Below are 26,681 nucleotides of genomic sequence, written 5' to 3'. Positions count from 1 at the left end.
ACTTGGGAAAAGTGGCTAGTAACTGACTAGCGCGACATCTGAGGCTTCCTCGAGGCTGTGCTTGGGGAATTGAGAAGCCCCCATCCCGAGCACCATCTGCAAAGAAGATCAGCTCCCCACACTTCACGTGTTCTGCGTGGGGCCCTTCTGCACCTGAGTTGCTCGACGTGTTGTCCGGTTGCTGGCCCGTTGGCTAGTGACCTCTGCGACGACGAACCTTTGATTTCACCTTGCTGGTCCGGCTCCTCCAGACTGGCACTCGCTCCTCTGTGAAAGAGAAGCACCCCAGACCTTCCTGGTCTGCACCAGAAGCAAGTCCTCCATTCTGCGTGGGTTCCGCTTGCCAAGGCTTGTTGGGTCCTAACTCGACATCGACGCCGCCGACAGCAAGAGCCTTCGTGGGACAGCTCGCCTCCTGGTCCTGGTCGTCCTCGACGCCTCCTGGTACCCGTGGCTGCTGGGACAAGCTTCACCTCTTCACCTGCATCTGCACGACATCGCCTGGTTCCTTCCTGGTTCCTTCCCGGCTCCTGGCTGGTGACCTAGACTCTGTCCCTTCTGCTTGCAGGTATCCTTCCTTCTTGATTCCATCCTTGGGATCCACCGGACACTCTTCACTGACTGCCTGTCAGCAACTTTCCTTCAGGCATCCATAGGAGTCAACGGCGAAACCCGACGCAAGTTCACACCTATGCACCCACAGCCCGTGGGCTAGGTAACTTGAGTACTCTGGTGCTCACAAGGGTATTGACTATCCTAGGGTCTAGATTCCAAGTCTCGAACTCCTAGCTATCACAGAAGTGTCCTAAAACTGTTAATTTCTAATAACTACTATTTCTATCGACTTTTACGCATTAAGCGTGAGTGTTTCCACTCTGCACCTGAATCTCGTGGGCCTCCCACTTCCTAACCTTTGGTAGTATAGTGTAGCCCCAGTGATTCCCTAGGCCTAGGCCTATCCTGTGTTCGTGACAGTGGTTCTTATATATGATTTGCGTGGCCCCTAGGGCCTAACTGTATTAGTTACCTGTGTGACTTAATGTATGCTTAAATAAGACTATTGTACTTACCTCGAATCTCATAAAGAGTGCTGAGGGTATTTTGACTAGAATAAATACATTCTATTTTTTATATATATCGGTTGTGGTGTCCTTTCATTTGGTATTCAAGGGATTACATATGGTATAACAGCTGGCTTCACATGCCATACAGAGTTTAGCCTAAGACTGCTCTTGTCCATGCTACCACTAGGATAGCTGGTCTATAAGGTTGACTTTACAACCAATCACCATAAGGGTTGTTTGGACTGATATAAGGTGTACACTAGAACTAGTGACATCATACATCAGGCCAACTTCTCACATTGGTGAGCAGCGGTTGGGATCTGAGCTTGCCGTTAATACCATTGTAATCTTGAGATACTAAATTGAAAGATCACATAGATATTGTTAGGTACATATAACATAGATTATAAATACTTAAGTCCTACTGGACTTAGTTTTTGTAGGTTGAAGGGCCTACACACCCTGACTACAACTACTAGAGAGGTTTAGTAGATACAACTAGTGTAGGTAGGTGCACACACCACATCCTCACTAGATCATGTCTCTGAGAGGAGATCAAGTGGATTCTCTCTCAGGAGGGGTAGATCCTAAAAAGATACCCTCTAGATATGATACCCTAACTTTTCAGGAGATGAGACAATTGTGTACCTCCAGAAAGTTAAAACAGGGTCCAAACCCTACCGTCATTCAACTAGTGGAGATCTTAGAAGAGTATGATACTCAGAGAGCCTCCCAGGTTAGTACCCTAGGTACAGGTGAGGGTCTACCCACTACAGATGAGTCAGAAGGGACTTCAGAAGATGAGGTAGACAGCCAGGTCCAAGTTGGGAGACTTAGCCAGGCTAACTTAAGCCTACATGGGAGTCTGACTGGGGTCCCCCCATTCAGACCCTCAAGTAGACTTAACCAGAGAAGCAGGAGAGGAAGATCCCCTTCAAGGGAATCTATCCACTCCCATGTCTCTAATAGCTCCAATGCCTCTTCTCACAGGGGAATGACTTCTCCAGAGAGAAAAGAGCATCAGGCCAAAATGAGGGAAGTCAATCTGAGGATTGAAAGGGAAGAACTTGCCCTTGCCAAAGAGAGACTTGCTCTGGCCAGAGAGCAAAAGTTAAGTGGGCTAGGACCCACTGGTGGCAGCAACATTCCTAAAGATAGGGATAGGTCTTATGACCATAGAAACCTAAGCAAGATAGTCCCCCCCATATCAGAATGGGGATGACATCCACAAGTGGATGACTGCTTTGGGGAGGGCCTGCAAAGTACAGCAGGTACCCCAGAGTCAGTGGGCAGCTATCTTGTGGCTCTCCTTTTCTGACAAAGGTAGAGACAAGCTCCTCACAGTTAGTGATGAGGATGCTGACAATTACAAAGTCCTGAAGAGTGCTCTAATAGATGGGTTTGGCCTAACCACTGAGCAATATAGGTTGTTGTTCAGAGACACCCAGAAGACACAGACACAGGACTGGTCTGATTTTGTGGATTGTGCCACTAAGGCTTTGGAAGGTTGGTTAACTGGCAGCAAGGTGCAGGACTATACAGGATTGTACAACTTGATTATGAGGGAGCAGATCCTTAATAATTGTCAAAACCAGCTTCTCCATCAACACCTGCTAGGCTCAGATTTGACCTCTCCACAAGAATTGGGAAAGAGGGCAGATAAATGGGTCAGGACCAGGATTAGGCCTATAAATCAGGGTGGTGACCAAAAGAAAAATACCACCAAGCCTCAAGAGAAGGGTGGGGATAAAACAAAAGAGAAATCTTCCTCAGGGCCCCAAAACTCCACACAGGGTGGTGGGTCCCAAGCTCCCTCCTCTACCACAGTTAAAAAGCCTAACTGCCATGAATGTAAAATTCCTGGGCATTGGAAAACTGACAGCAGTTGCCCAAAGGCTAAAAACAAAACTGTTCCTCCAATTACTCCTGTAACACCACCTATTACTGTCAGCAGTAATCCCCCAGGTGGTGGGAGTGCCCCCAAAAATTTGGTTTGGTTTTCTTGGGGAACACAGGTGGACCCTGGCTTAGCCAAGTCCCCTACAGCAGCTACTCTTGTCTGTGATGGTGGCATGGGGTTTGCCAACTTCACTGCCTGTCCCAACACTTTGGGTAGGTACAGACAGGAACCCTACATCAATGGTAGAAAAGCTGAGGCCTACAGAGACACTGGAGCTAGCATCACTATGGTGACTCACAGACTAGCTCCCTCTGAGCAGCTTTTGCCTGGTTTCTCATACCAGGTAACTAACATTGATGGCAAACAGAACAGTCATCCCATGGCAGAGGTATGTCTCAGCTGGGGAGGTGTCACTGGCCCTAAGAAGGTGGCAGTGTCCCCAACCTTGCCTGTAGACTGCTTACTGGGGAATGACTTAGAGCTCTCAGCTTGGGATGGAGTTGAACAAGACACCCATTCTAAAATGGTAGGCCTTTCACAAAAGGGTAGTGGGGTTGTGCCAGCCATAACCCCTGTCCAAGTAGATTTCCTCCCTGAAAAGGTTGGCAGGGCAGTGGTAGCCACAGCCCAGGCAAAGACAGACTTCCCTGTAGAGATTGGCAGAGCTGTGACAGTCACAGCTCAAACCCAAACTGAGTGCCTCCCTGGGAAGGTTGGCAAGGCTGTAATGGTCTCAGCCCATCCTCAGACTGACATAGGTGTAGTGAAGCCTGAAACTATGGATCACTCCACACAAACAGAGTAGTAGAGAGGAAGAAAAGTCTCCCTCCCCCCAGACATTAGGAAAAGGTCAGCCTCCTCAGGGATCGGACCTCACCCCTTGTGAAGGAAGTGCCCAAGAGGTAGCCAGGCCTGGCCTGGCAGAGCCTCTGATGTCAGTGGACCCTTCCAAGGTGGGACCCAGTCTGGTGCAGGTAGCCTGCCTCTCTCTACCCTGCCTCAGTCAGCCCAGGGCTGCAGAGGTCAGGGAAGCCAGTGGACCCCAAGAGGGCACCTGTCCACAAGAACCCCCCCCCCCCCCCATCAAAAGAATGAGGATTGCCTGGCTAGTAGCCCTAGCCAGGTGATGGTTAAAACATTCCTGAGGGATCTCCTTTACAGGTAGTTAGGGACCTCCCCCAGAGGGATTCTGTTGGGCACAGGCAAACATGGGACCTTAAGGCCCCAAACCTGACCTGTCCCTCCAGTAAGCCCACCAAAGGGACCCAGCCTCCAGCTTTAGGTAGCCAGAGGCTGACCCTGAGAGCACAGTGCAACTCAGTTAAAGAAAGAAAGCAATCCATGGTGGAGGATGATTGGAGGAAGCTGAGGCCTCACTTTGAGGACACTCACTTCAGTACTCCATCTCAACACCAGCATTTTACTTTGCAAAAACACACCAAAGGTAGAGATTCCCTATGGTGGAGACCCTATGATACCTTTAGGGTGAGGGATTACTTAGTGGACCATAAGACAGGGGGTAACTATGCCAGTGCCGGTTCTTCCTTATATGGCCACTTAGGCAATATAGGCTTACCTGGTCAAGGACAGCCTTATCTCCTTTCGTTTGGGGGGGGGGGGGGGGGTTGTGTAGGAAGGTGAATATCTGACTATGGTTATCCCCAACTTTTTGCCTAGTGTCTAGCTGGTTTTGCGACTTAGTTGGCCTGATATCCTGCCATTCAGGGTCTCAGGCTGTCTGCTCTCTCTTTAAAATGGACTCCATGTACCCTAGGTACATACCTAATTGGTAAGGGTCACCTTATTGGCCCCTGTATAGTGTACCTTAGGTACCCAGGGCATAGGTGTACCCTAGGCCTCCCAGGGGCTGCAGCATGTATTATGCCACCCCTGGCCTGGCCTTCCAATCAGACACAACTGGCTGATCACTCAGCTGGGGCAAGGTCGTGTAATCACCCCTTGCTTAGATATAGTATACCTATATCTACCCTTAAAATAGACACATGTGTACCTGTGAGCCACTCCTATGGCAGGCCTTAACAATCCTGGTGGCAGAGTGCTTGGTAACATGTGAGATTGTGCTCTAGCCTGAGCTGAGCCTGTCTGCAGCTTTCGGAACCATGTCCTTATAGCTGTTCTATGATATAGCCTACCATATACTCTTAAAGTACCTTATAATCTTAAACGGTTATGGTAACTATGGTTTGGCTTTATCAAAACATGTTGTGTAAGGTGTCTAACACTCTGGAATAATACCCCCCATACCATTTCTGGTGATGAGGATATTATTCCCCCCTTCTAGAGGGAGAGACATGTTAAAATCCTACTTTGCTGTTTAACTCTGACCAAAGCCTCAGCATCACAAAATGGATGCTGCTGCCACAGACACGAGTCTGACCTCCTGCAGCTGGGAGCCCTCCCAGCCAGGGAGGCCTGGACAATAGGTTTCCTGCTTGGGGAAGTGCTAGCACCTCCCCAGACAGACTTTAGTGCATTGGGGCAGGGAGGGCTGAAAGGAATGAGACATGCCTGGGGCACACAAGGTGTCCCATGCACAGTCCAGTTCAAACCGGCGCTGGGGCACTCCAGCCCCAGCACTGGCACGAAACTGGACAAAGGAAAGGGGGTGTAACCACTCCCCTTCCTGGTCCCACCCATAGGAGGGACCTTGCAGGTAGCCCAGCCCACTAGCCCAGTATATCAGTAGGTAGATGAGCCCTGCAGAATTAGATTATCCTGAATCTGCAACTTGAACAGAAACTCTGGACCTTCGACATCCGACCTCAGAAAGAAGACTGAAGAATCTCCCTTGTGGCCAAGGAGTGACCACCCTGGGCAACCAGGCACCATCCAGCGACCGCTGCTTGCTTTGCGACTGATCCTACGAGGGACGACTGCAGAGACTGACCAGCGCCGAGACTTCCAGACACCTCTGAACCAGATCCACCTCTACAGCAAAGCTGAGACCCGTGGAGGTGACGAGTGACGTGGGACCGGCGACTTGGGAAAAGTGGCTAGTAACTGACTAGCGTGACATCTGAGGCTTCCTTGAGGCTGTGCTTGGGGAATTGAGAAGCCCCCATCCCGAGCACCATCTGCAAAGAAGATCAGCTCCCCACACTTCACGTGTTCTGCGTGGGGCCCTTCTGCACCCGAGTTGCTCGACGTGTTGTCCGGTTGCTGGCCCGTTGGCTAGTGACCTCTGCGACGACGAACCTTTGATTGGCTCCTCCAGACTGGCACTCGCTCCTCTGTGAAAGAGAAGCACCCCAGACCTTCCTGGTCTGCACCAGAAGCAAGTCCTCCATTCTGCGTGGGTTCCGCTTGCCAAGGCTTGTTGGGTCCTAACTCGACATCGACGCCGCCGACAGCAAGAGCCTTCGTGGGACAGCTCGCCTCCTGGTCCTGGTCGTCCTCGACGCCTCCTGGTACCCGTGGCTGCTGCGACAAGCTTCACCTCTTCACCTGCATCTGCATCTGCACGACATCGCCTGGTTCCTTCCTGGTTCCTTCCCGGCTCCTGGCTGGTGACCTAGACTCTGTCCCTTCTGCTTGCAGGTATCCTTCCTTCTTGATTCCATCCTTGGGATCCACCGGACACTCTTCACTGACTGCCTGTCAGCAACTTTCCTTCAGGCATCCATAGGAGTCAACGATGAAACCAGACGCAAGTTCACACTTATGCACCCGCAGCCCGTGGGCTAGGTAACTTGAGTACTCCGGTGCTCACAAGGGTATTGACTATCCTAGGGTCTAGTTTCCAAGTCTCGAACTCCTAGCTATCCCAGAAGTGTCCTAAAACTGTTAATTTCTAATAACTACTATTTCTATCGACTTTTACGCATCACGCGTGAGTGTTTCCACTCTACACCTGAATCCCGTGGGCCTCCCACTTCCTAACCTTTGGTAGTATAGTGTAGCCCCAGCGATTCCCTAGGCCTAGGCCTATCCTGTGTTCATGACAGTGGTTCTTATACCACTTACTTAGTATATGGTTTGCGTGGCCCCTAGGGCCTAACTGTATTACTTACCTGTGTGACTTAATTTATGCTTAAATAAGACTGTGTTGTACTTACCTCGAATCTCATAAAGAGTGCTGAGGGTATTTTGACTAGAATAAATACATTAAATTTTTTATATATATCTGTTGTGGTGTCCTTTCATTTGGTATTCAAGGGATTACATATGGTATAACAGCTGGCTTCACATGCCATACAGAGTTTAGCCTAAGACTGCTCTTGTCCATGCTACCACTAGGATAGCTGGTCTATAAGGTTGACTTTACAACCAAACACCAGAAGGGTTGTTTGGACCGATACAAGGTGTACACTAGAATTAGTGACATCATATATCAGGCCAACTTCTCACAGTGATCATATAAAGGAGGACACAGTCACTCTGAACAATGAAGCACAACCCTTACTATGTGTACAGTAAAAATAATGTCAAATTCCCAAACTGCTAAATACATGTGCTAAAGACTGCGGCTGCTACGGCACAGGCTGATGCACCTCTAGATGCTTTGGTAAGGTTTGGTTTCTCCCTAGGACCACACTGTAGCACACTCTTTTTGTCATCAATCTTTTTTGCAGTCCTCCAGTGAGGCACTTAGCTTTACATTTCATTTAATGGATTATATTTTGCACCATCACCTTCACGTGTATTTCATATTAGACACAAGTGCCAGGATGCCCGAGACAGCATTATAAGTGAAGTTGATCTGATGTAAAGCGAATAACTTGGAGTAACACTCAAAGTGCATTTTGCACCTATAAACGTATAAACGTCTGCTGCCTCCCTAAAGACATTGCCACAAGGTCCTTGAAGGTGCGCTCTCTTGATCTCAGGTCAATGACACACAAAGAGGGTTAGAATTAGGATCGACACCCTGTCTGACTGGAGCAACAACATGCACCTACATGTCAGCCTGCAACAGAACACTCCCCCTGTGGTTTGCAAGCATCAATTGAATCCAGCACGAAAAAGGAGGCAGATTATTTTAGTTCGTATGCGGACTCGAAACCACACAGTCTTTACATATATATATATATATGCTCTGTACTCACTGGTGAAAGGCAGCCATCGTGTTTTCCAAGTTCTCTCCCGCACCTGTGATAAAATAAAATAGAATGAGCTTCTGACTTTTAAGGGATTTGTTTTTAAGTTTCGTCATCCAACAGACCACATGTAAAAGGATAACTAGGGTTTAAAGCAGGGTCGATGAATGAATGGAGCAATAAAGCATCAGAGAAAAAGAGTAAAAATGTCGAGGTACAGCATTAAACACAGAAAGAAAGATAATAGTAATTTCCCTTTTTTAATGGTCTCATCCTCTTGCAAATATTAAACGGGGAGTCCCTTGAGAGGACAACTGCTTCCAGCCCTAGAGTACAGTAACCAAGATTATCACACAGGTAATCTGAAGCAATCATATATTCCCACCGGCTAAGAGCCTAAAGATTACAAAGGAGCACTATTTTATGTAGATTTATTCCAATTCACGAAAGGGAAAAATGGCAAATACAGCTCAAACAATCTATTATTTATATGATGACTAAATGTGAAGTAATCAAAAAAATACCTGATGGAGCAACCCTACTGCGAAATTCCGCATAAAACAGCGAATGCACATCTGATAGAACCGTGTAGAAAACATAAAAGCTATGTACATAAATGTCATTTCAATTCATTATGCATACGGTGGGATCCAGGAATTACAGGAGTATCTCAAAAATACCCAGGAACTGAACCTAACCAGAAATATTACTGAACAGGAAGCGGCAGACACGAAAAATAATGTCAATGGTAATTTCAGAACTCTTCATCCTTCTCCTCCCTCCTTACAACTGGCTGGGAATTGCCTGCTGTCAGGCAGCACTAGTATGAACGTCTACAAAATAAAGCTCCACCTTTTATGGTTTAAATCTCTTTATTCATTTTCTCAAGAACACACCGTGTAATGTTCTGATAGAGCCCTGGTGTGAATTGTTTCCTTTTGCACTCTTATGCACAACCCCACCCAACCTGTTCATCATCCGCTTTCCACACTCTGTTCTCCATGTTTTAGTGGGCATGATAAGGGTATGTCTAACTGGTGTTTGTAAAGGGAAAGCAAAGGCCAAAAGTACTAGAATAGCCAGGAGAGTCGCTTTGAATTAGATTTGCTAACAGGTTATGCAGAGTTTACATGCCAATTCCTGCAACCTTTAAAGAACATGCTCAAGGTTTTTATTTTAGATAAATGCCTGCAGTGGGTACAGATTTTTTGAAAGGTGACAACGCAGGTTTTACTCAAATAAAATGGTCAGTCTCTGAGGTGCCTGAACTACTTTACTTACATAATTTCCAAATGTAGGCTATCCACCCACAATAGTTGAATTTACATCTAGGTTTCCATGGTACAAATCCACCACAATATATACCAAAACCTGGAAATAGTTTTATATTTCAAAGAAAAAATGCAATGCGTTGGAAACGTCCAAATGTACTGTTTTCTTTGTAACACAGAAAACTTTATTTCACTCTTTAAATGAAATTTCATTGGAACGTTCGGAATGAATGAAGGAACTGTTTGGAAGACCACTCTTTCTCTGTGGAAGACAACATAGTTATTGAAATTTGCCCAATCTTCTAGGAGAAGTGTTTTCATCCAGAATGGAATTTGATAAAATTCAGAAAAAACAATGCAGCAAAAAAGCATAAGCTTAAAGGGGTTATCAATGAGATAAACTAGAATAAGGTACAAATCCTGTTGATGAACTTGATTTGCGATGGCAGGATGGAGATGCAAGAAGCAGTTAAAACGATTCCGCATTTTTTTGTGCGAAAATATATCTGTTGAGAAAGGTCGCTGCTGCTGAAAGGTTTGCAAGAATTCTGTATGATTTCTGCATCAGTCAAGTACCTGATGAAAGCCAGTAAAAAATGTAAAATTGCCTTTTTGATTGTTACTCTCAATTAAGGGTAGAAAAACTCAATTGCGGCCCCACAAGGCAGCAATCATTGGCAAAGCCAAAAGGTCTCGTCTATGTGACAGCTATTGGCTTTGCCAATGTCTTTTGGCTATGTTGTATAGCAGTGTGGCTGCTGTTCACTATGGCTAACAATTTGTGGTGTGGCGCAGAGGAGAGTGAAGCGGCATAGAGTGCTAAAAGAGTAGAGTGTCATGGAGTGAAGCAGAGTAGGTTGAGTAGAGTGGTGTAGAGTAGGATACAGTAGAGTGGCATTGTGTGTTGTGGAGTGGCATGGAATGGTGTAGAGTGGAGTGGATTAGCGTGGAGTGGCATGGAGTACAGTGACGTAGAAAAGAGTGGCGTTAAGTGGTATAGAGTGGTGTAGACTGGTAAAGAGTACAGTGACATAGGGAAGAGTGGTGCAGAGTAGAGTGGCACAGAGTATAGCTGCATAGAGTATAGTGGCATAGAGTGATGGTGGTGTGGCCTAGAGTGGCATGAAATGGAGTGGTGTAGAGTAGCGTGGAGTACAGTGGCATAGAACAGAGTGGCGTAGAGTAGACTGGCATAGAGTGGAGTGGAATTGCATAGAGTAAGGTGTATAGAGTGGAGTGGAATGGTGCAGAGTGAATGGCGTAAATTAAAGAGGCGTAGAGTGGAATAAAGCAGCATAGATAGGCGTAGAGTGGCATGGAGTAGAGTGGCATGGCATAGAGTGGAGTGGCATGGAGTTGCGTAGAGTGGTGTGAAGTAGAGTGGCGCAGCAGAGTGAAGTCGAGTGGAGTGGCATAGAGTTGAACGGAGTGCATAAAGTATAGTGGCATAGAGTGGAGTGGCGTGAAGTGGAGTAGAATGGCAGAGTGGAGTGGCCTGGAGTGGTGTAAAGTGGAATGGCATAGATTGGCATGGCATGGCATAGAGTGGCGTGAATGGCAGTCCAGTACTTGGCTATAGGAGGGCAGTACCGGGCTAAATGCAGAAATGTCGCCGATTCTGTGTTGCATCTTCAACACTTGTCATCAGGCCGGATACCCATGCGATGCAGCAGAGTAGGTGTCCTATAAAATCGATGTAAGAATTTGAAATGAATTAAACGTAGCTTATAGTCAGGAGATAACAACTTCAGCTACCCACACAGGTACGTCCATTGTTCATCAATGAGCTGAGGGTGCAGCTCCGTGTTTCAGTTGTGTAGCGCTTTCGGCGTAATTATTAGTGCCGAGCATTGCATTATGTTATAGAGCCTCGTAATGAGCTTCTGTGGTGATGGTCCCGTTAGTATGTGTTCGAGGGCATGCAGTGTGGGTGGAGGGCTGGGATAGGTGTTGTGTATCTGGCGACATGAAGCTCTAATGCAATGGTACATAAATAGTTTGGAGAACCGCACCACTGTTCCCTCCCGTGGACCAGGCAGGGCACAGAAGCGGTCATCCGCGTAAAGGTCAGCGAATTTGTTGACGCTCAGCTGTCGCAGCAGCTTTACTGTGCCTCTGTCCTCCAATATGGGGTTCTGGGGATTATATGCCAAGGGCATCGAGGGGGCATATAATAGCTTCAGTTTCGCTCTGTTGGTCAACCCTCTCCATGCCCAGTGCATTGTTTCAATAGTATTTATTTTATCTATAGGACGTCTATATGGCTGATACAGGGCCACCGAGAGGGGCGTGGGAGCTGCCCAGTCTGTTTCTACCGCTACATGTGGCTGATAGGGGGTGGGGTGCAGCCAGTAGTTTGCAAACTTAGCTTGAGCGCAGTAAGCGTATAGCGTGATATCCGGGCCTCCAATGCCTCCTGAGCCAGCGGGAGCGTAAATAATTCCCAGGTCACCCGGGCTTGCTTCCCAGTCTAGACCAGCAAAATCATGAGGGAGCACATTTTTGTAATATTATCATTTTTGCCATATGTTGGCAAGGGAGAGTGGGAGTTCTGACTAGACTCCTATTTTGCCATTCCACTGCCCATCCATAATTCGTCCTCTATAGCTCCTGCATATTTCGGCACAGCCAGATCCCCAAGTAGCGCACTGGGCCGTCTGCCCATTTGAGAGGGTATTCTGTAGTGAACAATGCAGATTCATCTGTGAGCGGGAATAGTACCGATTTGACCCAGTTAATATGGATGCTTGAGAGTCCCCCAAATTTCAGGATCTCACGTAGCATAGGGTGCAAGTTTTCTCTCAGGTTATTTATGTACAAGGTAATATCATCAGCGTAGTGTGACATAATTATGCCCCTTGAAGAGAATCCCAATTCTCTAGCTGCAGGATGTTGCCTGATCCTGGCAGCAAAAGGCTCCATGGCAATAGCGAAATGCAGGGGCAAAAGGGGGCATCCCTGCTGTGTACCCCGTATGATCCAGAAAAGGGAAGAAATCTGTCAATTTAAGCGGAGTCTGGTCGTGGGTTCCGCATACAAGACTTGAATTTGTTTGATGAATGTTGGGCTTATTCCTAACCTAGTCAGGACAGTGAATAGGGTGCTGAAACTTTTTAACCACTCACTCCCAGTCACAGGTCTGGGTTTAATCCATTGTTCTTTTGCTCAAAAGGCCACCCCAGTTTGAGCCCAGCCACATGCAAATCAGTCTTGACCTTGTTCCTCATGGGAACAGTCCAGCCCGAACTGCCAGGCCAGGTCCTCCCTGGACTTAAAACAAGCATCCTGGGACTGGTTTCGGGGAATTATCCCTCATCAGCCAGGCTAGCTTGAATCCAGGGTCACAGTGAGCAAGGGTGACAAGCAATGCAGGTCTTAGTGTCATGGTAATGCTCAAAGCACATAAGCATACGAGGTGTGGATCTCTCACCGACATATGCTGGTGACAGGTGCCAGAGGACTTGAAACCAGCCTTCTTTGTGGACATCCCTTCCACACCAAGGGAACTTGTATAATAACTTGATGAACTGGGAACCACTCATAACAGCAAGGGTGCAACACACAAGTAGGGCTGTGGAGGGGCTTCGATTCGCAAGCAAACTAGGTCACAAGCCTGTGAAAGAGCTAGTTACCATTTACAAAGCTAAATGTATATCTGTGGTAACTTATGGGGCAGGGGTGTGTTGGGTTGACAACTACAAGTTTTAGAAAACAAATTTATAAAAAGGTTATTGATGACCCCGAATAGCACTTCAACACTCTTCTGTCATCAAGAGCCGGGGTTGGAGTTAATAGAGGATCGCATAGGTATTGCCCTTCTGCTCCTATGGGCAAAAATGTGGTTGTCAAGTGAATTAATGTTCTCAAGGGATGTAATTAAAGATTGTATTATTCTGGATAGCGCCCTATCGAATCCATGGCTCCGATTCGTGAGAGATACATTTCATGAGATAGGCTTGGGACCTTTCTATGACAATCCTGAAAGTATTCTCACAAACACAAAGGTCATCATCAAAGAGGCACATCACTCTGGGCCAATAGGAGCTACCCACAACACGAGGAGATGGGCCTCTCACATTCGCTCCCCGTTCAACAGCAATTTTATCTTAACTTCGCCACCAATGTACAGACCAGATTTCTTTCAACTAGATTTCGCTTATGCACTCTGCACTTTTTAGTGGCATTTCCATGTCAATCAGGGTGGGCCGATAAACTCATGCCCTGCCCGTGTGATAACTTGGCAGCTCAGAGCACCATGCACTTTATCCTATTTTGCCTCCTATGTAAAGAGGCAAGGGGACATTTTTTAGCTCCACTTTTAAGGGAAATCCGTCCTTGCACATAAATTGATGGTTTTAACTTTCTGCACACTTTGGCCACTTGTTATCTGTACTGCGGTATCTAACTACATTAAAGTTGCGACGGCTATTAGAAAGCGTTATGAGCTATAGAAGCTGAATAAGAACGTTATATTCTTTCATTTTTCAAATTCATACTTTTGGAATTTTATGATCTGTGAAATATTTTGCCGCCTAAACCACTTCTCTTATGTATTGTACTTTTAACTGTCAGAATTTATGATTTTTTTTCTTTCCTAATTTTAACTGTGTTGTCTTACAAATGTGTTGTACATTTTTAAACTTTAACGTTTATTTGTCAAACTTTTCTGGTTCTTGGAACCGAATAAAGTTATTTTGAACTGGAACTGGTAATTAAAATTGTTAAAACCGATCCATCCTTACATTGGAATCAAAAATGATGTTCCCATCATGCAAGTTTTGTCACTTTCCTAACTGTATTATGGTAATGTCTGTCATCTGGAAACATCTCTGAAACATGTTCAACTCATCTAAAATGCTGCTGCTCAATCATCAATGAATCTCTCCAGTTCTTAACCAACTACAAAGTAATTCTTCACCATATACCCCGTGGCACACCTCCTCAGTTGCCGGCAGCAAATTCACCTTAAACATGCCAGCCGGATCTAAAATCTAAAGGTTTGCATGTACTCAATATTTCAAACACCAGGAGAACGTCTTTTGGAGGCAGTTATCTCCATAGTCAGCAGACAGGAACAGGAACAAGCTCCCCTAAGATATCCTTTTGAACTCATCCCTCCTTTTTTGCAAGCTATTAAAAAAAACTATCTTTTTAACCTGCAGCTTAGTCTCATTTTTTTTCTTCCCCTTACCGCAATGAAGCTTTAGTGAATGTGTGCTTCACAAATATTAAATACCACACAATACAATAAAACCCTTATTTAGAGTTGATGGCTGGGATACTCGGTGAAGGCTTGGCAGACATCCCATCCTCCGTATTACAAGTGCCAAAGTGTACAAAACACTTGTAATACCAAGGACTGACATCCTCCACTTTTGTGATGCAGTATCCCATCTGCTAAGCTCTAAATAAGGCCTACGTCACTTGTTTGTGTTCTTCTTCTTGCTGGGATCCTTTCTAGCTGCACAATATTGGCTAATACTTTTATATGTGATAATGAGATGTGCACAAACTACTGGTTTATGAACCAGGCTCTCAAATTCTGAAATTTTACGATGGGGTAAAAGAAATCAGTCCCTCCTGAACTGAGGTGTAGGGCATGAAAGCTGTTGTGTGACAGATGTACAAGATCTGCTAAACAAAATCAGACAAGCCGAAAAGGGGCTATAAAACCAATATCTAAGTTGCTGGAAATGCTAGAGGTTTCTGTAAAATATGGTATATTACGGGAAAACACGTAAGCATATATCTGACAAGTAAAATAGGTGTTTATCCTTTAAAGACCCACCCTCTCCTATTGCCAAATAATGAGACAAACATAGGACAATAACAGTTGATTACATGGCAAAGAGATACAGTTGAGAATAGCACCATGTTTTGGAAACTATTTTTTATTCATCTTTGGTTGATTTCTCATCTCTGAAGGCATAATAAGAGTCTGCTTAGATCTCTGCTTCTGTATTTTCCATTCCTTCTAGATGGGATACAACTGGAAGAATGTGGAGGGATGAGTTCTAAAATCGAAGATACAAGCTGTGAAAGTGACTAAAACAGAGTGCTCGCCCGTAGCCCTTTAAGTGATCACCTAGAAGATAGCAGCAGTACTGCTGGATACAACTTGAACAACTTTGCCATTGAGCAAAGGAAAAATGTGTAACTAAAAACTGCATTGAAGTCTAGATGGCTGGTGTGGATAATCTTGAGACATTTGAATGCCAGTGGTCTGATGTTTCTCACAGCGAACACCCAGCCGTAATGTGGAAAATGGATTATCAAAGTTGTCTGCAAATGAGAACCTTTTAAAAGACTTGCTTAATAACTTCACAACCAAAGGAGATTAAGTATTAGATTGCTTGCTGGAATTTGTAAGGACTTATGGGATCACATGAAATCATGTAGTCATCAGGTCAGAAGTCTTTGGAATCGCCATAGTGACTTCTCTGCATACAATGCAAACTGCATGTTTATCCATGGAAAAACTGGGATATTTTTTATTGACTGACTAACCGGGACTGGGTACTTTGTCACATATTGGAAATCACTCACCAGACTCTGATCAAGCAATTGCCTAAGAAGGAAAAAAGCATATACTTCTTGAAGCCTAATATCTGATCTGTAAACATATGTACTACTAGTGTTGATGTTTTACAGTACGTATCAGCTATTCATGATGCTCTCTCCTTATGGGACTATGAAAGCAAGTATCTTGGTGAATGGAAGCTGCTACAGTGCTGCAAAATTGGGGCGAAGGGGCTTGTTTTGTAAAAAATACATGTATTTTATTCGTAGCAGAAGGTTTCCTTATTGAAAGCTGCTTGGTTTTGGAAAGTCTGAATTTTGGAAAGAGCTTGTTAAAGGGGAGTGGAAGACATGCCACTCAAGGATGCTCCTTTAACATCTTCTGTTTTTCATTTGTCCAGACAATCATCAGCGGTTGTGAAAACACGGCTTCACCAAAAAAATGCATAGCCACTACCTTGTCTTGAATAGTTCTGTGAAGTTAAGAGATGTATAGGCAAGAATGTCCAGATGTTCGGTAAAGACCAATCAAGCTATTCATGGTTCTGTTTTGTTTCGCTCAGAAAATCAGAAGAGGAATTATTCTGACATTTCTGGAGACGTGAATTCCATTAACGTTTCAAAATGATCCTAGTTATCAAGATTATAAACAGGTATAACAGCAGCTGCACTGCTTGTCTCATGAAAGGTATATTTCATTAAGATTTCTTTATTCGTGATTCTCCAGCTTTAGACAGATCATCCGAAATAGGACTCCTTCCTTTGCCTAACCCTGCTGTTACCACAGGTGATTAAGCCAAACCCTTCACAATAATAAACGACTACACACAATGAAAAACTCCCTTTTAGTAGTTTTGCAGCTTGAATCCAAAGGCTTAGACAAAGGTCCTAAATGATGTCTGTTCCATAACAATGTTACATTCTTTAAGATTCTGTGCCAAAGACAGGCTTTCAGAGATAAAAGGGGGAGGGCGGGAGGGGAGTTGATCTCGGAAAAAGCCACAAATATACTTGCTTTGTGGATGATTCAAGTACAAGACCTGCATAGAGTTTGCATTACACATAGTGAATTTATGTTAATTGCAATAAAATACTTTGTAGAACTTACAGATAGCTGCCTATTAGTGAGTAACTTTGAAGGGTGTTGCCTGAAATCAAAACTGGTTGGAGAACCCAGGTAAAAATGTTTGAAAAGCAGCAAAATATAGGAGTCTAGAGATACACGGAGCAATCAAATATGTTTGAGTTCAAACTCTGAAAATCTATGGATCTGTTTAAATGTGCCCCTGAGTTCGAAGTACACTGAAAATTGTGATCATTGAAAGCAAAAGGGATGAGCCTGATCTTTCTTGGCCCATTTCCTATACTTTCTGTACAAATTCATCACGGAAGGTATGTGCAAGGCAGGCAGGTCCTAGCACCGATGTGTGCCCTCCACTTTCTTCTGATGTGCTTTGTGCACATCAGAAGAGGGTAATGATCTTTTTGAGATGCTTCAGTACATCTGCACAGGACTCGGGAAGTACTGCAATAGATGGTATGATCATGAGCCTCTCAAAGAATATAGGCATGAGCTTTCTGAGAGTCCACTGTAGAGAGCTGTCTGCTGCAACGACTGCAGTGCTTAAAGTCCTTCAAAAGCGCAGATCGAAGTATTTTTGTTTTGCCAAGAAAATAAGGTATTACTCAAAATAGTGACACACTTAAATAAGCTTATCCCTGAATCTTGTAGTTACAAATTATGGTGGCACGAAGGAGTGCAGAGGCACCAGTTACATAACAGCTTGTTCTCCAATGCCTATTAATAGCTATAGTCTTAAAGTGACGTTCTGGGATATGAAGTGGCTACTGCCGCAATCCAGTCAGGAGGTACTAAAAGAAAACGGGGCAAAATGAAAGGGACCGCAGGAAGACTGTCATGAAGAGAGACAGTTCACAAAGACAGAGTATAGAAAGAGTATAGTACATAATAGAGATAAAGTGACACAAAACAAATGGGGTATTGAGAAACTGGTAGTACCAACGCTGGGTGAACAGAGTAACATGTCACAAGGATAAAGTCAGGGTACCTCAAACCAAGAGACGGGGGAACGTAGTAGCCTTAGTCACCCAGATGACATCCTTAATTTCTTCTGGACTGAGCATTACACAATGAGGTTTCATGTCATGCAAGTTTAGATTTTCTAGCCCCTGTGTAAACGCCAATGATTGCACATATAGTTAGCTTAAATATATTTCCCACTGCGGATTTGTGAGCTGTGAGACACTGGTGTGCATACAATTTGAAGCCATCAGCTACTACTTCCAAAAATAACTTTCAGTCTTTATGATGACTTCACTTGTCTTTTCGGTAAAAAGGCACTGCGGATTTATTTTTCCTTTTAAGCAACAACTTAAAATATTTTAACAAAGACTTGCATACTATTTAGAGCTGTGTTTTATCTGCGTCATTTCCATAATTGCTTTCATCCCTAATATGTTGCAATGCCCTACAACAATCATAATCAAACCAGTAGTTAATATTTTTGTTTCATTCTCCCTTGCAGACAGTGTATCTAAAATTACTTTAATTGAGATCTCATAGTCACTAAGATTTGACCTTTTTCATCTTAATATATGACTTTCATGTATCAAGTGCAAGCCCCAATTAGGAATTTCACATTCAGTACTGCATGATAAATGTGGGTAAATAGGCAATGAGGATTTACAATGGAAGTAATTGGAGGGAGCAGCAAAGTAGACGAGGAGCTGAAATATTGGCCTAATAGGTAGGTGATCACTCCCCAACTAGTTTGGAATTATGAAAGGCTTTATGTGCCTCCCTAATCAACATAGATTTAATAAATGGGATGATTTAAAGCTCTTCTTATAAGAGTCTGTTTGTTGGTCTGTACAATAGAAAATTACAGTTTAAACCTAAGTTGGGTAATGCGCTTTCTATAGATTGGCCTTTCTTGTCAGTAATGTGACCCAGCTGCTCGTAACAGACTGAACTACTTTGGCACCAGTCTTCATTTGAATCAATATGCAAAGTAGTAGTCACGCGATTAAAAATGCTGCTGTTAAATTATCTCACAATCAGCATAATATCATGAAGGTATGCAAGAAGACATTCTACGGTGTCATTTAGAATTCCTAGAAGGGGTTGCAAATAATTTCTAATATTATATTACTATGATATACAAATATGACAATATTAAAGGCATTTTTCAATGGTTGGCTAAAACTCACAGACTATTATTAGAAGAAAGTCACTAGATGTTGAATTTGTTCTACACTTGCATTTTAACTTCTTGTGAACAGGAGTGGTAAGTCCTCCTTGTGGATGCCCTCTTCCACTAGGGGTCACTGCTTTATAGTGGCATACCTTATCCATTAGAGTCAGACTCGGGGGCCTCTAAATCTCTTAAATCATAATAATAACACATGATCAAAGAAAAATTTAATCAAGATGGCTCAACCATCTTTTGTAACCAAAGACAGCCCAACAAAGTACAGCTGACAATTACATTCACCAACCTTCATGAATCCATTTTTTGCGTAATCTGACCAAAACCAGGAGAAAGGTTTACACTTTCGGCCTGTTGCTCACATGTAGTGACTTTGTAATTGTTATCCCTATATGAAAAAATGACTCGGATGTAGGCCACAGATTTCTTTGATGATTTACTGGCAGACTGTGCACCCAATTTGATTTGTATTTTTTATTGAAGCAACTCACATACTTGAGTGGGTTGAAAGTGAGTTAAATGATCCACAGACCAATGTTGGGCACAGTCAGTTAAATTGCTACATACATCGTACAATGATAGAATGTCATATTTTTCAAAACTATTTCAGGCAGTTGTAACAATCTTACATGAAAAAAAAAGATATAAAAAAAAACACTAATGTATTCCTGTTTTTTTTTGCTGTCTAGCACAAACTCTACGATTTTTAAGTCTTTTGTGGTTAGGTTTCTTAGTGTTGGGATCTTATCAAATAATCAAAGTAAAGCAATACAATTTTAGGCTAATCCACCCCTATTGGTATGCAGACTCGGAGATCCATATATTAGTTGAGTTGTTGTCGGAGAGTTTGTCTTCCTTGGGAAACTCTCATTGCTGAAAGGGGGAGGCACCAAAACAGATGAACTGCATAAAACACACAGTGCGATGTCTTACATTTTGGGCCTAGCTTAAGACAAATGGGAGGGTGCGATCTTGTTACTGTCAAAAGAAACTGCATAGCATTTAGATATATTAAGGTACATCAAAGCCTTTCCCTATTCTGGGCATTTAGCCGAGGAGTTTCAAGTTGTGGACAAATATTAACTCTGCTTTGTCAGTCTCCTATTGATTGACTTTGAGGATCATGGGTTTGGCCTCGTCATGGTAGACCCGCAGCATTGAGCAAGGCTCCAGCGTTTGGGAGTTGACATTGTAGCCTCTTTTCTTTTTGAGCTTGATACTTGTCTTCATTGTTCTCAGTATTCTAGGGGTCTTTGATAACCGATTGATTACTCCATAGGAAACCTCAAGAGATGAAGAAATTATCAGTAGAGGGAGGGTCTGTTGTTTTTTTGTTACAACTATAGTCGTGCAATTGTTTCTTTAATCTTCCTTAAGTGGTTAGTTTGATCTAACAGTACCACAGCAGAAATAGGGATCACCTCGAATATAAGAGAAAGTGTGGACTGCATTAGTACCAAAGTTTCAAAGAAAGAGTTAGTGGGTTCTAGTTGGAGTTCAAGAACTGACATAGTCACCATTTCTTCTCCTGCATCTCTGTACCTGTGATAGACAGATAGAGGTCCACTGCTATGTGCTCTACTCCAGGTGTTAAGCAAAAAGCTATCCTCTAATGAGTTATCATAGGAGCTTCTTGGTCAGCGCAAGGCATTGAACAATTTGTTTAACCTTCACAGCTGCTTTGTCCGAACAGGTGAAGTCTGTTGGATCAATGGCGAGGTAGCCTACTTGCAACCTACTCTTCTTCTCTGATGCCTACTTCAAGTATCTTGATAGATTTTTACAAGTGTTCCCTTGCGGCATGTGGGGAGAACTTTAGACATAGATTTGAAATTCCAAATAATAAATTATCTTTGTAAAGCGTTTCCCGTTTTAACTCTGTTTTGTGGCTGAGGTGTTACTGACAAAGGGCTGATAGGTCTAGCTAGACCAAGCGTCTGGCCCAGCTGTTTTTGGCATTTGGCAAAGATAGGCAAACCTTACAGATTTCACCAGAATGTAGTATCATGACATGTAGAAATAACCAAGTCGCCACTAGGCAGAGAAGTGGTAGAATAATATATTCAATCTAGGTAGATAAGTACTAAACTTTGCCACAATCATCATAAATAAGGAATCACGTACTAGGAGTTCCTCAATTAAATTCCCATAAAACTTTGGACTTTAGACCTTGCAAATGCGAAGTTTTCAAAAACAGTCAAACAAACAGGGGGCTGTCAACTCCTGAGAGCTGACCTCAAAGTTCTAGTATTTTGTAATAATGAAGTTAGCATAAGCAAAGCTCAAACTCAACCTTTGCGTTCCTCCACAATATACATGTATAATGTGGAGGAACGCAAATAATGTGGAGGAACGCAAAAGAGCTAAAAATAATCTGGTAGAAATTTGTGGTGTTTATATATAGGCCCACTGAGGCAGGATTTCATATAGTATAGGCATCGTGAAACTGATTAAATTCATCATACTTTTGTGAAATTAATGATATTAGTTCATTTATGTGCCACTCAGAGAGATGTCATTCGAAATGCATTTGTAGACATTGGTTTAAGATGGGTACATAGGGCGGTAATTACGACATTGTAATCAAATATGAGCTTACGGATGAAATTATCATGTTCAATATTATTGTATAGTTGAAATATGTGAGATAATAAAATGGGCACTAATGTACTCTCAGTACTTTGAATTCATTTGATTTACCATGTACAAGTAAGATAATTATGTGTTATAACACTAGATGAAGTCACCACTTGAAAATGGATGCCATTATTGCGAAGCCTCAGATGTGATATAGTAGTCCTACATTCATTTTTGCTGATTTGTGCACTATTTGTATTGTGTGATTACAAACTACATTTGACCCGTGAACAAGGAGCAGCTGCTCCGAAACGCGTCGGGCGTTTTGCTACATGAAATTAATTCTAATACCACGCTTTATGGATTTGTTTCATTTGTGTGTACACGAAGGATTGTTGGGATTGTGAGAGGTTTGCGACCTCGCCGAAGCCCGCCGCTACTAAGAGGCAGAGTTCCTGGCGATTACTAGACAGGAGAATATATATATATATATATACACACACATAAACATACATATATATACACACACACAATATATATATATATCTACACATATGCATATATATATTATCTACTGGCGGTCGCCAGTAGATAGTTATAGTTAGGACCGTGTTTCCATAGGAAATCTGAAAATTCTATTTTGAATCACTTTGGCGCCGGTTGACGAATCCTCGCGAATTTTTCAAAATAGGTGGGGCACTCCGCTCCGCTCCTACCCTGAAAGTCTCGGGGTGATTAGTCAAGCGGGGGCGGAGAAAAAAGGGGGGTCCCAAAACGCGTTTTCCCCATGCATTTTTCCATAGGGACCTTTAGTCCAAGGTACAGCCCGAACGGCTGAGCAGAATTATTTGAAATTTGGCAAAGAGAAAGTCCTCATGTCAGGGATGTGCCTTTTGAATATCTGGAGTCAATCTGTTCAGTAGTTCCTGAGAAAATTTCAGTTAACGGTACATATATATCTATAGGCGCGCACCGTGCGCGTACGGTAAGCATACCGTACGCGCACGCTGCCGTGCGCGAGCGTAATTCTGATTGGTGGTTACATGACAGTAAACATTCCAGTCGGTCGAAATCAGGAAGTGTCGGCCGCCATTTTGTCTCTCGCAGTCTTGAGGCAGTGAAAAACAAAGGTGGAGAATGTGAAAAGGGGGCAGGGTGGACAGTTCCTGACCCCCTAGCCTTTGTCAGGGGGTCACTGAAGGACCCCCAAGGATGAAAAAAACATTTTTTTTTTCCGAAAAAGCACGGGGTGCGCGCACTGTGCGCGCACTGCACGCACAGCGCATCGTCGGTGCTAGGTGCGCGAAGCGCACCGAGCGCCCACAGTGCGCGCACGGTGCGCGCACGGTGAAGAACTTGAAAAAAAATATATTAATAAATACATAACTTAGCATTTAGAAAAACGTACAAATTCACTTAAAAAACCATAGGTTTCACACACGTTATAGTTAGGAATTAGCATTTAAAAAACCTTGCAAATTCACTTAAAAAACCATAGGTTCCACACATGTTCTAGTTAGCTGGACATTTCACTCGTAATAAACCAATGAAATTCCCCCGTTATAGTTAGTGCAGGCAACTACAACTCACGCGACCGCAATCCTCTGCTGATGACGTCAGATATTACATCACTGATTAAATAAGTGTCTTTCTGAAAAATAAATATTTGTAATATATGTATAGTTAAAGATTAATGGAAGAAGACATGGGTATATAGGTGTCTAAATACAGTGATGTAATATCGGACGTCATCAGCAGAGAATTGCGGTCGCGTGAGTTATAGTTGCCTGCACTAACTATAACGGGTGAATTTCATTGGTTTTTTACGAGGGAAATGTCCAGCTAACTATAACATGTGTGAAACCTATGGTTTTTTAAGTGAATTTGCAAGGTTTTTTAAATGCTAATTCCTAACTATAACGTGTGTGAAACCTATGGTTTTTTAAGTGAATATATATATATATATATATATATATATATATATATATATATATATATATATATATATATTCACTTAAAAAACCATAGGTTTCACACGTTATAGTTAGCTGGACATTTTACTGATAAAAAACCAATGAAATTCCCCCGTTATAGTTACTGTAGGCAACTATAACTCACGCGACCGTAATCCTCTGCTGATGCTAATACTGTTTTTAGACACTTATTTGCCCATGTCTTCTTCCATTAAATTTTAGCTATACATATATTACAAATATTTTTTTTTCATAAAGACACATCTGTCATCAGCAGAGGATTACGGTCGCGTGAGTTATAGTTGCCTACAGTAACTATAACGGGGGAATTTCATTGGTTTTTTATCAGTAAAATGTCCAGCTAACTATAACATTTGTGAAACCTATGGTTTTTTCAGTGAATTTGCAAGGTTTTTTAAATGCTAATTCCTAACTATAACGTGTGTGAAACCTATGGTTTTTTCAGTGAATTTGTACGTTTTTTTAAATGCTAAGTTACTTTACGCCATTTGTGGCGTGCGCGCCCACTTAACGCAGTTCGTTCCGTGCGCGCACGGTGCGCTTCGCGTGCCCACGTTACGCTAGATGGGCCATGAACGCACGATGCGCTTCGCGCACCGTGCGCACATGGAGGACATATGATGAGCATCGTTGTGACAGGTAAAATATATGTTTTGTTTAAATCTATTAAGCCATGCACAAAAGGTGCCCTTCAGGCACCTTTTGCACACGGGGTGGGGAGAATGTGGATATTTTTTTGTTTTTTTAATTATTATTTACCGTACGCGTACGGTAAGCGTAATCGGCGAAATTTTTGAAAAAATTAAAATTGCCTTTTTTCACTTGGGGGATCGTTGGGGACTCCCTCGACATGGCTAGGTGCTTGGGAGCTGTGTAAACAGCCCCTTTACATGTTTTTGCACTTGGTTTTTCAACCCCCTGTCAGAGTGCGAGAGAGAAAATGGCGGCCGCCGCTTCCTGGTTTCGACCGATTCAAATGTTTACTAAGATCTAAGGGCCAATCAGAATCGCGCTCGCGCACGCCACCGTACGCGTACGGTAAGCACACCGTAAGCGCACCGTAAGCTGGCTCAGATATATATAGTGATTTAAAGGCTATTTTCTCAGAATCTACTGAACAGATTTACACCAAACCTACAAAAGGCACTTCCTTGACCTGAGGACTACCTCTCTGCCAAATTTCAAGTAATTCTGTTCAGCCGTTCGGGCTGTAGCTGTGTCTAAAGGTCCTATGGAAAAATGCATGGGAAAAACGCGTTTTGGGACCCCCCTTTTATCTCAGCCCCCGCTTGACGAATCCCCCCGAGACTTTCAGGGTAGGAGCGGAGCGTAGCGCCCCACCTATTTTGGAAAATTCGCGAGGATTCGTCAACCGGCGCCAAAGTTATTCAAAATAGAATGTTGCGGATTTCCTATGGAAACGTGGTCCTAACTATAACTACCTACTGGCGACCGTCAGTAGGTAATATATATATATATATATCTTAAATGTGAATGAATCTAAAGAGAATGTGACTTTGAGAAAGGCTGGGACCATCTGAAACGCGTCTGGACGGACATGGCACTATGAAAATAAATACAATTATTTGACTTGCCTGGAGCGCCTAGGCTTGCTCTTTGCAATGGGAGTTGTGTAGAAATATATATATAAACATTTCCTTAAAACTCTACAACCCCTCAACCTATATGCAACCAAAACCCTTAAATTACCTTACCCACCCAAAAACCCATACCCACCCTAAACCCTAAAATTACCCATGCCACCCCAAAACCCATACCCACCCTAAAATTACCCTTACCATCCAAAAACCCATACCCACCCTAAACCCAAAAATTACCATTGCCATCCAAAATTCCATACCCATTTTGAATCTCATACATACCCTTAAATAAAAGCATGCAATACTTCCCCAATACTTACATTTAAAACGCATCTGCCTTTACCATTCATGCATTTACAAAGAAATTAGTTGTAAAGGCATGCGTTTGTAAAGGCATATGCATGGAAACATTTTGCGTTGTAACAGCACTTGTGTTGTTACAACGGCATTGTAATGGTAACGCGTTGTAATGATCTCATTGTAATGTTTTTTTCCATTCCAAAAGCATTCGCTAGTGATTCTCCTCTATCTACCTGCCCACTATCTGAAATATTGTGTCATGTATGTATGACCAGTATCTTCGAATAACCAGACCTTCCCAGATTGCTTGATAGAAGATATCCACAGCCTCCTGCATCTTAAGCATCACAGGCCCATTCGCCTTTGTCATGATGGGCTGTAATAAACCATGCAAATATTTCATTTGAATGAGCCACAAGGACCCTAGGGGCCATCTAGGCTTCCTTCCACTCTGTATCATCTTAATTACCTGATATTGGGACCATCTATTTCTCAATTGTCTGAGGTGATCCAGAGTGTTATTCACAGCGGTATAGCTGAGATATACCTTTATCAGCCAGGCGCTCTAACTAGACTCTGGCCTCCAGTGGAATACAGTCCGGTAAGGCAGTGAGTTTGCCGGTATGGACCTCTAATGCAAGTCGTAACTGTAGATAGCGATAAAATTATTTCTTCTGCATATCGTTTGTCTGCACAAGATACACAAATGATTGTATATGATCCCTGTTCTAGACCTCACCGAGATGGGAGATACTGAGATGGGAGATACCAATCCGGTCTAATGCCCAGAAGCTAGTCAATTGTACCGCATGTATAAGCCATGACCAGATTGTACCATGTGTCTAAGCCATGAGAGCTGCCGCAGTGGGGTCTCAGCCATTAGCACCCTCTCCCGTCCAATCCACCAAAGGGCCACCCACTAGCACTTCAACTGTCGTGATTGGGGGAAGGTCTGGCTATGTGTTTGTTCCAAAGAGTAAATAAAGTTTTGCCAGGTCGTCGATATATTCCAAATCTGACCAACCACAGGGGTCATCCCGATCAGCATGCAGCCGGCTGTTTACCAACAGTACCCAGACGGCCCAAATATACAACCGCAAATCAGAGAACCTGAGGCCACCCTCATAAGGGGGCAACATGCACTTTCTGAATGCTATTCTAGGTTGCT

General features: G+C 43.4%; 1 protein-coding gene across 1 annotated transcript in view; it reads right to left on the bottom strand.

The window, feature by feature from the left end:
* GDPD1 (glycerophosphodiester phosphodiesterase domain containing 1) overlaps positions 1-26,681 on the bottom strand; it is a 379,654-nt gene that overhangs the window by 257,878 nt on the left and 95,095 nt on the right. The window contains exon 2 of the mRNA XM_085649395.1: positions 8,031-8,073. Coding sequence (XP_085505521.1) covers positions 8,031-8,073 — 43 coding nt within the window. The remainder of the gene's footprint in view (positions 1-8,030; positions 8,074-26,681) is intronic.

This window comes from Triturus cristatus, chromosome 3_2 (genome assembly GCF_964204655.1).
Source record: "Triturus cristatus chromosome 3_2, aTriCri1.1, whole genome shotgun sequence".
In the NCBI taxonomy this organism is placed as follows: Eukaryota; Metazoa; Chordata; class Amphibia; order Caudata; family Salamandridae; genus Triturus; species Triturus cristatus.
The sequence above is the reverse complement of the archived record's forward strand: the minus strand, read 5'-3'. Positions and strand labels throughout refer to the sequence as shown.